At 38.1% G+C, this 13,454-nt stretch overlaps 1 protein-coding gene across 1 annotated transcript in view; it reads right to left on the bottom strand.

Annotated features, from left to right (window-relative positions):
* LOC150094695 (platelet-activating factor acetylhydrolase 2, cytoplasmic-like) overlaps positions 1-13,454 on the bottom strand; it is a 205,999-nt gene that overhangs the window by 59,828 nt on the left and 132,717 nt on the right. The window contains exon 6 of the mRNA XM_090411635.1: positions 1,946-2,122. Within this exon, the coding sequence (XP_090267761.1) occupies positions 1,946-2,122 (177 nt within the window). The remainder of the gene's footprint in view (positions 1-1,945; positions 2,123-13,454) is intronic.

Here is a 13,454-nt window from a genome sequence, read left to right as displayed (position 1 = left end):
AAACCCTTCTTAACAGAGAACTCCACAAGTTTGGCAACTTCCCAGAACAATACTGCATGGTCACTCTCCCAATTGGAGGCCGACTGTCTACCTTGGTTATGGATACATCTTCCAATACCATTATCAGATCCAACACCCACAAAACCTTTGTTCCCTCTCTATAACATATTGCTTCAAGTAATTATCCCTTAGCAACTATTATAAACCCCACTTCCATCTTGCCATGCCCCCTTTCCTCCCTCCAATCGGTCCCCATAGTTAAAGTCTCCCATAATAACTGTGTGGCCTGCACTCATTGTGCTAATCTGACGATTCATGGCATCTTCCTGCTTTATAGCAGCACCTAACAATGTATTTTGTCCTATTTGCTTCTATCTGCCACTAGACAGCCTCAAATGAGCTATTTCCCTCATATCCGATAATTTTGTTGGTTGTAATTCTGCAGCTGTCATCAGCAATACCCCACCTTCTGTTCTGTTCCTTCTATTGTCTCTGAAAATACAATACCATTTACATTCCATCCCTGTAACTATATCATTTTCAGTTAACCAGGTCTCACTGATGCATATAATTTTTGGCCAAGTTGAGCTTACTAGTGCCAAAAACCTCTCACCCATATTCCCGATACTTCTTGCATTCGTGTACATGCATTTCAACATCTTTTTGTACCCATTGTTACCCTTGTGTAATGTCATTACAAACCCATTTAAACTGGAGACCTGTGAAATCCCATTCAGCATTGCATAATCATTACTGTACCCATCCTCATTTATCACAGAGGCGACCAGACATGTGCTTGATTTCATCATCCATAATATCTTTAGTTTCCCTGGTTTTGCACTCCCACACTCTCACTAAACAGTACTTTCTCCAAACATCTTACTCCGAAACCATTTAAATGTTGTCCATCAGGCATATATAAATCCTTTCGTCCATCAAATTAACTCCGTACATCAATAAACTGCACACCATTCCTCTTGCACAATCTTCTCATTGTCTCATTGGAAATCATGGCCTATCTTCTCATTCTGTCCTATCATATTGATGCAGCAGACTCATAATCATTACTTTCTTGGCCTTCTTTTTTGCTTTCACTAACAATTCTTTCATATCTCTGCTCATTGCATATTTCTCACCTTTCAAATCATTTGTGCCAGCTAATACAATCAACTAGTTCGTTCTATTCTTCTGCATACTTAAAGCATCACTAACATGTTTTATCTTTACACCTGGAAAACATGCTTTAATCACTTTCTCATTAAGTACACCTCTTACTATTGAATTCCTATACAATACTTTTCTTTTCTCCCAGTCTCTTCCACTTTTATGCTTTTCCCATTCACTCTTTCTTTCATTCTCTGTCCTTATATATTTCATACCAATTATTTCTCCATTTTCTCTAGCTCATGTTTGTCCTGTCAAGGAGTCTAGGTGAGTGTGCAATTTCTTTCCACACTAGCATCTCATCATTCACATTACTTTCAACCACTTTCTTAAAACTCTCATTTGTATTTTGTGCATGATCACTCACTGCTTCTGCTATATCCTCCACAAGTATGTGACAATCCTGCCTTATACCTTATTTAGATCATTTCTTATAGTAAAAACCACCACATCACATCTGGTTTAATTTATAGTGTTGGAGAAAGGGATCCAGTTGGAGATGTAGACATTCAAGTCACCTAGGATGATAACTGCTGTTTGGGTAGCTGGATTGTAGATGGTAGACTTTTATGAACAGGAAGGTGAAGAGGTCTTTGTGGTTTTCAGAGTTTGGAGATTGGTAAATGCATGGTAAATTCATAATGCAGCATATGAATGCTATTAAGTGGGACAAGGAAATTCAAAATTTCTTCTTTTTTTTTTTTTTTGCCATTTCATAATTCCCAATAAACCATTTGTTTATGATTTTAAACTAAATCTTGAAAACATGATAAGTACTTACTTCAAGGTGACAAATCTTCTTTCAGAACTGGAATTTTCAAACATCTTTAGTGCTTTCAAGTTGCCCCTAGTTTGAAATTTCTCCATGTTAATTGACATCATAGGTTGATGGAGGAGGGAAAATAACCTGGGCACCTCTTTTAGTGGAAGCATCCAAGGATCAAGGGCAATCCCAACCCTAGAAAGAATATTTTACAAGAATGACCCCAACATTTTTTTTTGGAATTTTGAAATTTTAATTTTGAAAATTATTTAATATATTTGTAGCACGCACGCACGCACGCATGCATGTGCGCACGCACACACACACACACACACACACACACACACAAAGTCATAGGTTAGCTTGAAATAATCAAAAATTATCAGCATCAGTGCAACTTGCTTCACAGAAAATGATCTAGTTTCAGGAATAAAATATAAACAGTACTGTATTTTCAGAGAGGATAGAGGGTATATGAAGGCACCACCCATAACTGCAGCAGAAATTATAAATGCAATAAATCAAATGAAACTTTTGAAATCTATGGGCAAAGATGAAATTTCTATAGAACTCTGGAAATATGGTGGCAAGAAAGCCATTAACTTCTTAATGAAATTATTTAATCAAATTCTTTATACTGGAGTAATTCCAACAGACTGGAAAACAGGAATTATTATACCAATTCACAAAAAAGGAGACAAAAGAATATGTGAAAATTATAGATCCATAACACGCTTAAGTCATAGTTAAAAACTATTATTATTATTATTATTATTATTATTATTATTACGGGTGACTCCAGGGAGACCTTAGACTCATTGAGGGAGGCCCTAAACATCATGTCCACACAACTATATGACATTCTCACAGTATCTATCTACTTGCCTTGAACTCACTCACCGTCATAGCACCCACAACAGACTCTGCCAGCTTATTCCACTCATTTACTACTCTAAAAGTAAAGAACCCAGCTCTAACACCCTTGCTAACCACACTCTTTCCCAGTTTCCATAGGTGTCTCCTAGTCCTCCCGCCACCAGTCCTGATCTCTGAATTAATCCTATAGAAATTCTTTAGCAATTTGAATGTCTCAATCATATCTCCCCTTTTCCGCCTATCAACTAATTTCTGCAACCCACAAATCTTCAACCTGTTCTCATAAGGTTCATTCCATAGACCTGCTATCATCTTGGTCACTTGCCTCTGGATCCTCTCCACCTCCTTTCCATCAAGAAGAAACCTAGGTGACCAAATCTGAGCACAGTAGTCGAGATGAGGTCTTATCAAGGCTCGGTACAGAGGTACAATAACTTGCTCGTCTCTGCTCGTCAAAGTATTTTTCAACAACCAAGTGAGTTGATGAGCTGATTTAGCCACTTGCAATGTGTCCCCTAAACTTCATCTGCCTATCTACCAACACTCCCAAGTCCCTGGCCTCATCAATCTCCTGGAGTACAGTTCCACCAATGTGGTATACTGCTGCTAACTTTTCATGCCAAAATGTATAACCTTACATTTTGTCACATTAAATAGACATTCATTCTCCTTAGCACAGAACTCCAATCTATCCAAATCATCCTGCAAAATTTTGACATCTTTTGCATTCACTATTGCCCTACCCAACTTTGCATCATCAGCGAACAAATGAACTTTTCCTCTTAGATTTTTTTTTGTAACAGATTTCACGGCTTGATATGAACAGATGATTAAGAAAATAACTATTTATTAACTTAAAAAGCTAATATTTCGCTGGTATTATATCCAGCATCTTCAGAGCACACAACATAAAGTTTGTTACAAATGCAAAACAACCACAATCCGGTGTAACAGTGGGGCTAGTAAAAGTAATTGCAGCTTGCAACACAAGACTAAAGTCCTAATATGGTGCCATCTAGGTTTAAAAAAAAAAAAAAATTCAAAGTTTTGAAATAGTAGTTCAAATGATACTCTTAGAAAGTTTGAAAAAATGAAACAAAATAAAAGTAATAAATTTTCCTCTTAGATCCTTCCCTATATCGTTAATGAACAAATTAAACAGCAGTGGTCCAAGAACAGAACCCTGAGGCACACCACTAGTCACAGGCCGTCTTTTGGACTCTACTCCTGAATAAACAACTCTCTGATATCTCTCCATCAACCACCCACCTATCCATCTCACCCACTCTATATCCATTCCCATATGTTGTAGTTTACGGATTAGAATTCCATGTGGTATCCTGTCAAATGCCTTAGCCAGGTCCAGCAGTATCACTGTAAACCCATTACCTATATCCAGTTCAGCCATCACTGTGTTATAAAACTTGAGCACGTTACTGAAGCATGATCTACTCTTCACAAAGCCTTGCTGTCCCCCCCCCCCCCCATACAGTATCTCATTTTCATCAATCCATTCCTGTATTTTTCCCTTGACTACTTTCTCCAAGACCTTGACAACGACTCCTGATATGCTGATCAGTCGGTAATTTACAACAGTAGTCTTGGATCCTCCTTTATGCAGTGGAACTATTTCCCCCTCTTTCCACACCTTTGGGACTAAACCAGACCCGAGACTCAGATTAAACAACATGGTCAAGGGCACTGATACTTCTTTAGCCGCTTCATGTAAGACCTGTGCCAGTATACCATCCAATCCCACAGATGTGTTCACATTAAGGTTCTGTAATAGACTATTCACCTCCACTTCATTCATCACAATTCCCATATAAACTAATGGTTCCTTCATTTTTTCAATGTCACCACCTGGATGATATACTCTTGCAAAGTGCTCGCTCAGTAATTCCACTATATCGACTGATTCAGTGACCTCCTTACCATCGTCATTCCTTAAAATCATTCTGCCGTGTACAGTTTTTTTTTTTTTTTTTGCTTGCAGGATATTGAAAGAACTGTTTGGGATTCTCTTTAGCTTGCATAGCTAGTTTCCTTTCATAATCCGCTTTTGCTTTTTTTACCACACTCGTTACCCTTCTGGCATGCGCTTTATACCGTTTGTGTGGCTGCAGGTCACCTTTCTCTTTAAATTCCCTCCACAGTTGTTTCTTTTTTTGCAGCTCAAGCTTAATGGTGTTATTCATCCATTGAACCCATAGTTGTTTTACTATTCGGACCCTAGGTATATAATCAGCCATAACATCCTGTAAATGCTCTTTGACCACTTCCCATGCTCTATCGACATCCAGCCCTTGCTGTTTTACATACCATGGCACTGAGCCAAGCAATCTCATAAGCTTGTCATACTTGCCAGCACAATAATTCCACATATATTCTATTCATTCAAACATACAAACTATTCATTCGAATTATATAAAAAAGAACACAGGTGCTTACAGAAAAAAATCATAGAGGAAAACCAAGCAGGATTCAGGCCACATAGACCATATCTTCACCATTAATAATATAGCAGAAAAATATTGGGAATACAACCTTCCCATATGCTGTTGCTTTATAGATTTCAAGCAAGCCTTTGATGATTCAGTTAATAGAAATAAATTGATCACTATCTTAAAAAACGTAAAAATGGATTCAGATATTTCAACATTTATTACAAATTATAATAGAGACACCAAAGCTTTTGCTAAAACAAACAACATTAAAACCGATGATTTCAGAGTTGAGAAAGGTTGCAGGGTTGCACTCTCTCACCTCAACTCTTTATCATCTTCCTAGAAGAAGTTTGTGAAACCATAGCTGATGAACCAGGTGTAAAAATCAATGGTACCAACATTAATCACATTAAATATGCTGATGATATCATTATCCTAGCAGATGAACCAGGTGTAAAAATCAATGGTACCAACATTAATCACATTAAATATGCTGATGATATCATTATCCTAGCAGATTCTAAATCACAGTTAGAAAAAAACTATTAATATTCTAAATGACTCCTGTATGGTATGAAAATAAATCTTTATAAAATAAAAATAATGAAGATGGGTAGAGAACAAGAAAATATTTCTATAAATCTCGAAAATCACCTGTTGGAACAAGTTAATAAATATGTTTATCTTGGTGGTCTCATTTCTAGTAACCTCAATAATATGGAAACAGTAAAACACAGGCTAAACTTAGGATGGACCAGCATGAATAAACCAAATAAAATATGAAAAAATAAAAAATCCCAACAAGTCTAAAATTAAAATTATATAAAACAATTATCATCCTCTTGGCTACTTATGCTTCAGAAGCCTGGAGATTAACTCAACAACTAATCAAGGAACTTCAACCATTTGAAATAAAATACCTCAGAAAAATTAATAACACCCACTGGATGAAACAAACGACTAATGATCAAGTCAGAATAGATTTAAACCACCCAGATGACATAATAGATAAAATCATTAAGCATCAACTGAGATGGTTTGGTCACATTCAGAGAATGGCCCCCCTCATACACTGCCATATTTAGCTCTGAATGGATATATAGGAAGCAAAAGACCTAGAGGCAGACCAAGAGATACTTGGATAAAGTTGCTGAAAGAACATTCCTATCTGCCCAGCTATAGAGTCATGACTGAGATAGCCAAAGATCACAATAAGTGGAGAACCTTTCTTCTTAGTGGACTCAACCCATTATCAAGCAGATGATAAGAGGGTACAAGAAAAGGTTATTACTGATTAGTAGTTATTAAGATTTTGGAGAAATTAGTTAGGGACCATATACAACATTGGGCAGGTGAGGGTAGTGTGTGAGAGCCAACATGGATTTGTGAAGGGGCGCTCTTGTTTTAGTAATATGCTAGCCTTTTATAATAAAGTTACAAGAGCAGTAGATGAGGGAAAGGCATATGCTGCCATTTTCTTGGATTTAGCGAAGGCATTTGACAGGGTGCCATATGATAAGCTGATATTTAAGTTGTAGCACATGGGTATGGAAGGCAGGTTGGGCAACTGGATTCAGGATTGGCTGTCCGATAGGTATCGGAGAGAGTTGTGTATAGTGGGGCAGTTTCAAGGAGACAAAGGGTTACAAGTGGGGTCCCACAGGGCTCAGTACGGATCATTTAACCTTTATACCAATAACATTGTCAGTGGATTGCAGGGGGATATTCAGTTGTTTGCAGATGATGTGAAGCTGGGAAGGGTTATTAGTAATAGTGCAGATGTGGTAGTCCTGCAAGAGGATTTGAATAAGCTAGACAGATGGGCAAATGAATGGGGGTTTCGGTTTAATGCAGCAAAATGTAAGGTCTTGAGGTTTGGGACACATCAATGGGATGCTGCATACTCTATTGGAGGAGCTATACCAGAGGAAATAGGGGAGACAAGAGATCTGGGGTTGATGATTGATAGAAACTTGAAATTCAGGGGACATATTGCAAAGGTGGTGAAGGTAACACAGACGATTGCTGCAATAATGAGAAGCATGCTGCCCTGCAGAGATAAAAGAGTTATCATTCCGTTGTATAAGACTCTGATCAGACCACATTTAGACTATTGTTCTCAGATTTTGGTCCCCAGGATTTGAAGGGAATAAATTAACTGTGGAAAGGGTGCAAAGGCAGATAACAAAGATGGTTTCAGGACTGTACAATGTTAGTTATGAGGACTGGCTGAGGGAATGTGGACTGCAGAGATTGGTGGATAGAAGGAGAGGTGATATGATTGAGACTTTTAAACTGTTGAGAGGTGGTTACAGGGCTGACACTGGGGAGTTCTTTTGCTTGGTTGAACAGCGGGAAGGAGTGATGACAAGGGGCCATCCATGGAGGTTACAAAAGGAAACTGTGAACAAGAGGGTGAGGAGTGGTTTCTTTGCATGGTGGGTGGTTGAACAATGGAATGCATTGCCTGATAGAGTGGTGAGAGCGAGCACAGTCAATGAGTTTAAGGAGTGGTATGATGGACTTGTGTTTCCTAGGAAGGACCTCCCACAATGAGTCTTTTGACTCATTGTGGGAGGTCTGGAGGTCATGGAGGCCTAAATAATAATAATAATAATAATAATAATAATAATAATAATAATAACTTCAACTAACAAAAATAGAAGTTAAAGAGGATTTAGATCTGAGGGAATGGTATATTTGAGGCTATCTGGTGAAGATAGTTCAATAGGACAATATATATATATTGCTCATTGCTACTATAGAAAAGGAGTCCAGAAAAAGATGTGGATGCCATGCAATGGCAGATTAGCACAATAAGTGCATGCTGAGCTATTATTATGGGGCCTCAATTATGGAAATACAGACTGGATAAAGACTGGAAGGTAGGAAATGTCACCTGGCAAGATGGAAATGGAATTTATACAGCTGGAAAGGGATAATTACTGAAACTATATGTGATGAAGAGGAACCAGAGGTTTGACAGTATCGAATCTGGGAAAAGCATCAGAAGATGAATTCATAACCACAGTAGTAATTCTGCCTCCAAATGGGGAGGAAAGTGACCATGAAGTCACATTCTGGAAGGCTGCTAAATACATGGAATTCTCATTCAAGAAAGGGTAAGGCAGTACTTAAAGCACTGCCTTGGCATAAGAATGGCAGTAGTGAATAGAAGTGGTCAGATATTGTTTGAGAGAACCAATATCAGACTGCATACCCATGATTAGGAGAATTAAACCAAGTAGGGGTTAAATGAATGAGTAGCAAAATAAAGCAGGAGCTGCAAGAAAAGAAAACACTGGAGGCAATATGAAATAAAAAGATCATCAACATGCTCATGAACAACACAAAGTGCAGGCAAGAAGGGTGATTAGTATTGCATGGAAGACAATAAGATTCTGAGAGAAAATTAACTAAGCAGGCATAACTAGATGCAAAAGCATTTTTTTTTTTGTTATATAGTAAGGAAGAAGAATAAGAATAAGAAGAATGATTATGAAAGGATGACTTCAATCAATGTTGATGGAAAGGGTGACAAAAACTGAAGAAATAGTTGAACTATGAAGTGATTCCCTTGCAAGGATGTAATCCAAGTGGAGACTTTACAGTTGCTGATATGAGAACTGAGCTAAATTGGAGGTACTCACATATAGAAAAATATCAACGTGAATACAGCAGTGAGATAGGAGTACATTTCATGAAATGTGTTGCAAAAAACAAAACAACACATGTAACAGCATAACAGCACATGTAACACACCATGTATGTGTGTTATATGTGCTGTTTGACCTCTATGTTAATGATACTGGGGAAGATTCAAATGGGGATATTCAGCTGTTTGCAGATGATGCAAAGTTGGGACAAACTATGAGGAGTAGAGCAGATGTTGTGGCTGTATAAGAAGACTTAAATAGACTTAGTGAATGGACATGGGAGTGGGGATGCCAGTTCAGTGTTGCACAATGTAAGGTTTTAAAATTTGGAAAAAATCAGGATGTAGAATTCACTCTTGGTAGGGATACATTGTTGGAGGTGGAGGAAATAACAGATCCTGGGATAATGGTGGGTAAGGATCTAGAGCACACATATTGGCAAAACACTGAGGACAGCACAATGAATTATGACAAGATGCCAAGGACACTGACTTGTCAAAGTAAGAAGATTTGTTTCCATCATATAAAACTTGATTAGGCCACATATGGATTACTGTGCACATAATTTGGTCACCTGATTTTCAAAAGGATGAAAAGATATTGGAAAGGGTCCGGGCCAGTTTTATCATTAGGCAAACCTGGGCAATCGCTTAGGGGCACTAAGACTTTGGTGTACGTGTGCTTGTGTGAGTATGGCAAAATATATATATAGAGACAATGTATAGGGTGCCTAAATTTTCTTTGCCTAGGGGCATCAGATACTCTCAGACCAGTCCTGGAAAGGATCCAGAGGCAAATGACAAGGTAGTTTTTGGTCTCTGGAACTGAGTATGAAAAAAGGTTGAGAAGATGAAAGTTGTAGAGACAAGCAGATAGGAGGAAGAAGGATGATAATACGTACAAGTTGGTAAGGGTTATGGGATTAAAGTTGAAGAGGTTTTTCATATAATGGTGGGAGATAAAATATGGTTCTTCTCCACCATTTTATGGTGGGGAAGAATAAGAGGTCATGATTGGAAGCTGTATAAAGAGGGCGTGAGCAAGGGAGTGAGAAGCAGGTTTTTTGCATGGAGAATTGTGAATGATTGGAATACATTGCCTGAGAGTGTGGTATCTGCAGAGCATTTGAATGTATTGAAGGTACGGTATGAGGAGCCATGTGTGTATGACAAAGGGACCTCCCAAAATGTCTTTGACTACATGGGGTCTTGGAATAATAATAATAATGATGATAATAAAATGTGCAAATAAACTGGCATTTCCTCTGAGGAAGTTGTTTAATCTAATTCACAGCTGAGTGAAGTTAATAAAGGAAAAAGAGGATAAGATACTTCATTACATAAAGGTGGTTCCAAGACAGAAGTAGAAATTACAAAGCAATTAGTCTCAGGAGTGGTGGTAAAAGTATTGGAAAAGTTGGTTAAAGGTAAAATCCAGAAATTCAAGAAGAGTGGGCAGAAATATAATACTCTGAAGTTAGGTAGCACAACTTTCTAAAAGGCAGGTCCTACCTTAGTAAGTTAAATGAAGTGACAGTGGAATCTGAAATGGCTACTATAATAATGCTAGCCTATGTAAAAATATTCAACAGAATACCATATGGAAAAAAAAACTATATAAGTTGGAGCAAGTGGGAATGGATATGAAGATTGGTGGCATGGATTGGGGAGGGGACCTTATTACAGAAAGTAATAAGAGCAGTGACTGCTCTTTAATTTATATATTAATGACACAGAGAATGATTTAAGGGGGTGGGATATTCAGATGTTTGCTGATGATGCAAAATTGGGGAGAGCAATAGATGACAAAGGTGATACAGATATCCTGGGATGATTTCAATAAACTGGCAGTGTGGGTGAAGGATAATAATCAATTTAGTGTTGTAAAATGTAAAGTTGTGCATTTCAGAACAAAAACATTATATATTTTGTATCACACTGATGGTAGCAGATTACAGGAAAATGATTTGGGGATGATCTGGGGGGAGGGGAGGGGAAGAGAATTGAAGTTTAGAGGACATATTGCAGAAGTTGGCAAAACAGTTCAAAGGATTACTTGGATGAGGAAAAACACACTAATAAGAGGTTATTATCCCTCTTTAAAAGGCTGTAATTTGGCAGCAACTGGACTGAAGCACACAGATTTGTCACCTGGGGTTTCCAGGTGACCAAATCTGTGTTAACTTATTGACACATTAAGTAACTTATTAGTATTAATAAATTATTTAATGTATTATGAATAAGTTACTTGTTAACACCTTAAGTAACTTATTAGTATTAATAAGTTACTTAAGGGAAGTCTATACATGACACACACACACACACACACACACACACACACACACACACACACACACACACACACACACACACACACACACACACACAAGAGGTCACCCTAGAAGTTGTGTAATGGTACAGTTACAGTTAGTAAGGTTATACAGACTTTTTATTTTTTTTCTTGGAGAGTAGTGAATGAGTGGAACAGATTGTTAGAGGTAGTTGTGAGTGCCCAGACAATAAATGTTTAAGGAAAGATAATTACTAATGAATAATGGTTAGCACAAGTCTTCTGATTCTGTGAAGATAACATGTAATAATAATCACAATATTACTTAGACAAGACTCTCCCTTCACAAAGCTGCAGTATTCTGCTCTCCCTCTCCACTCATACTATATCATGCTCCTATCCATGTATACTGAAATTCTGCCGTGAATGAACTCTTCCATTACTTTAATCAATGCCTGAGAGAGAGAGAGAGAGAGACTGATTAGTCTGTAATTTGTTCAGTATGGAAGCCTCCACTTGTGAAAAGTTGAGGTGGTGATCTTACAGAATGATTTCAACTCACTGACAATGCAGACAAAATCTTGTTCAGAGGCATAGGTGCTAGACTTTTAAACACAAAACAAAAACTAAATGATAAAAAAAAAAATATGAACTAGCTTATATTTCACTGAATTTCAAACCAGCATCTTCAGAGCGCAACTATTTATTACTGTCTACACACGACACTGACTACATAAACAATTCAAATTGTAACAGACAAAAAACCTGAAATCCTAATGGCATCCTCTAATGTTATTATTATTATTTATATAGGTATTTCATGGAATCAAAAGACTCATTGCAGAAGATCCACTTTATCAATTAACACAATACCAATCATACATCTCCTTAAACCTATTCACTGTTGGGGCATTCACAACCATCTTTGTCAATCCATTTCACTCATCCACCACTCTCCAAGTAAAGAACCTAGTTTTCACACCCTTACTAACTACATTCTTAGACAACTTCCAAGTGTGACCCCTTGTTTTTTACCCTACTCCACATGCATTGAAAAATTTCTTTTGTGTCAATCTGATAGATTCTCTTTAGTTATACATTTCTATCATCTTCCCTCTCCTCTGCCTGTCAGCAAAACTCTGCAATCCACATACCCTCAATGTATCCTCATAGGAAACATTTCACAGACCTGTAATCAGCCTGGTCACTCATCTCTGAATCTTCTCCATCACCTCCCAATCCCCAAGAAATGCAAGCGACCAAATCTGTGCATGATAGTCAACATGTGTCTGAATTATAGCCTTATAAAGAGGGATAATAACCTCACTCCACCATACACAACCTCCTGATGTCTGACCATCAGCCACCTCCCTATCCATGCCACCAGCCTCATATCCATTCCATACATCTTAGAAATTATAGAAACAACTACTGTGTTAGAGTAAAACTTCAGTTTAATATAAACCAACAAAATCGCTTGACGTTTCGACCTTCACATTAAGGTCATCATCATCAGAAATGGACCTCTTCTGCTGTGAGACTAGTCATCATCCCGATCTGCACCTCTTGGATGTCCATAGCTGTCGGGCCACCTGGGTTAAGAAGGCTCTCAAAGTATTCCCTCAATCTGTGGAGGATATTCTTCTCGGTTTAAAAGTGCACCATCAGAGGCCTTAATTGCCTTAAATGCACGATTTCCTCCCTCGAAGGCAGCAGATGGTCTGCCAAAATACCTTGTTTGCATTTGCATAGGATGAGTCTAATCTTTCTCCAAAGAATTCCCAAGCCCTCTGCTTTGATGTCTTTACTGCCTCAGCATCAACTTTTCACACCTCAGTGTACCAAAAATGCATCTCAGGTGACCTGACCTTAAACCATGTTAGGTAGGCCTCCTTTTTTTGCCTGGACAGCATTTTGGACCTCTTGGTTCCACCAAAGTGTCCTTTTCTCACTGCCCATCGCCATGTTGAGCGACTTTTTGCCATAGCATTAGAGTGCAGAGGCAGTGACAGCTGTTCTGAACAGCTCCCACTCCTCCTCAACATCTGCAGTATGTCTGGGAGTTTTTTTAAACCTGGAGGAGATGTTATCTGTAAATTTCTTCCTCACAGCCTCATTTTCCAATGCCTCCCATTTCACACAGTATGGCTGCTTAGGTCTACCAGCGTTGATGGTAGCATTTGGTTTCTGTAGCCATAGAGTGCAGACAACAAGGTAGTGGTCAGTTGACAGTTCTGTCCATCTCCTCACACGAACGTC

This window comes from Typopeltis vanoorti, chromosome 21 (genome assembly GCF_054136105.1).
Source record: "Typopeltis vanoorti isolate ZY-2024b chromosome 21, IOZ_Tvanoo_1.0, whole genome shotgun sequence".
Taxonomy (NCBI): domain Eukaryota; kingdom Metazoa; phylum Arthropoda; class Arachnida; order Uropygi; family Thelyphonidae; genus Typopeltis; species Typopeltis vanoorti.
This window is presented reverse-complemented; position numbering and strand designations above follow the sequence as displayed.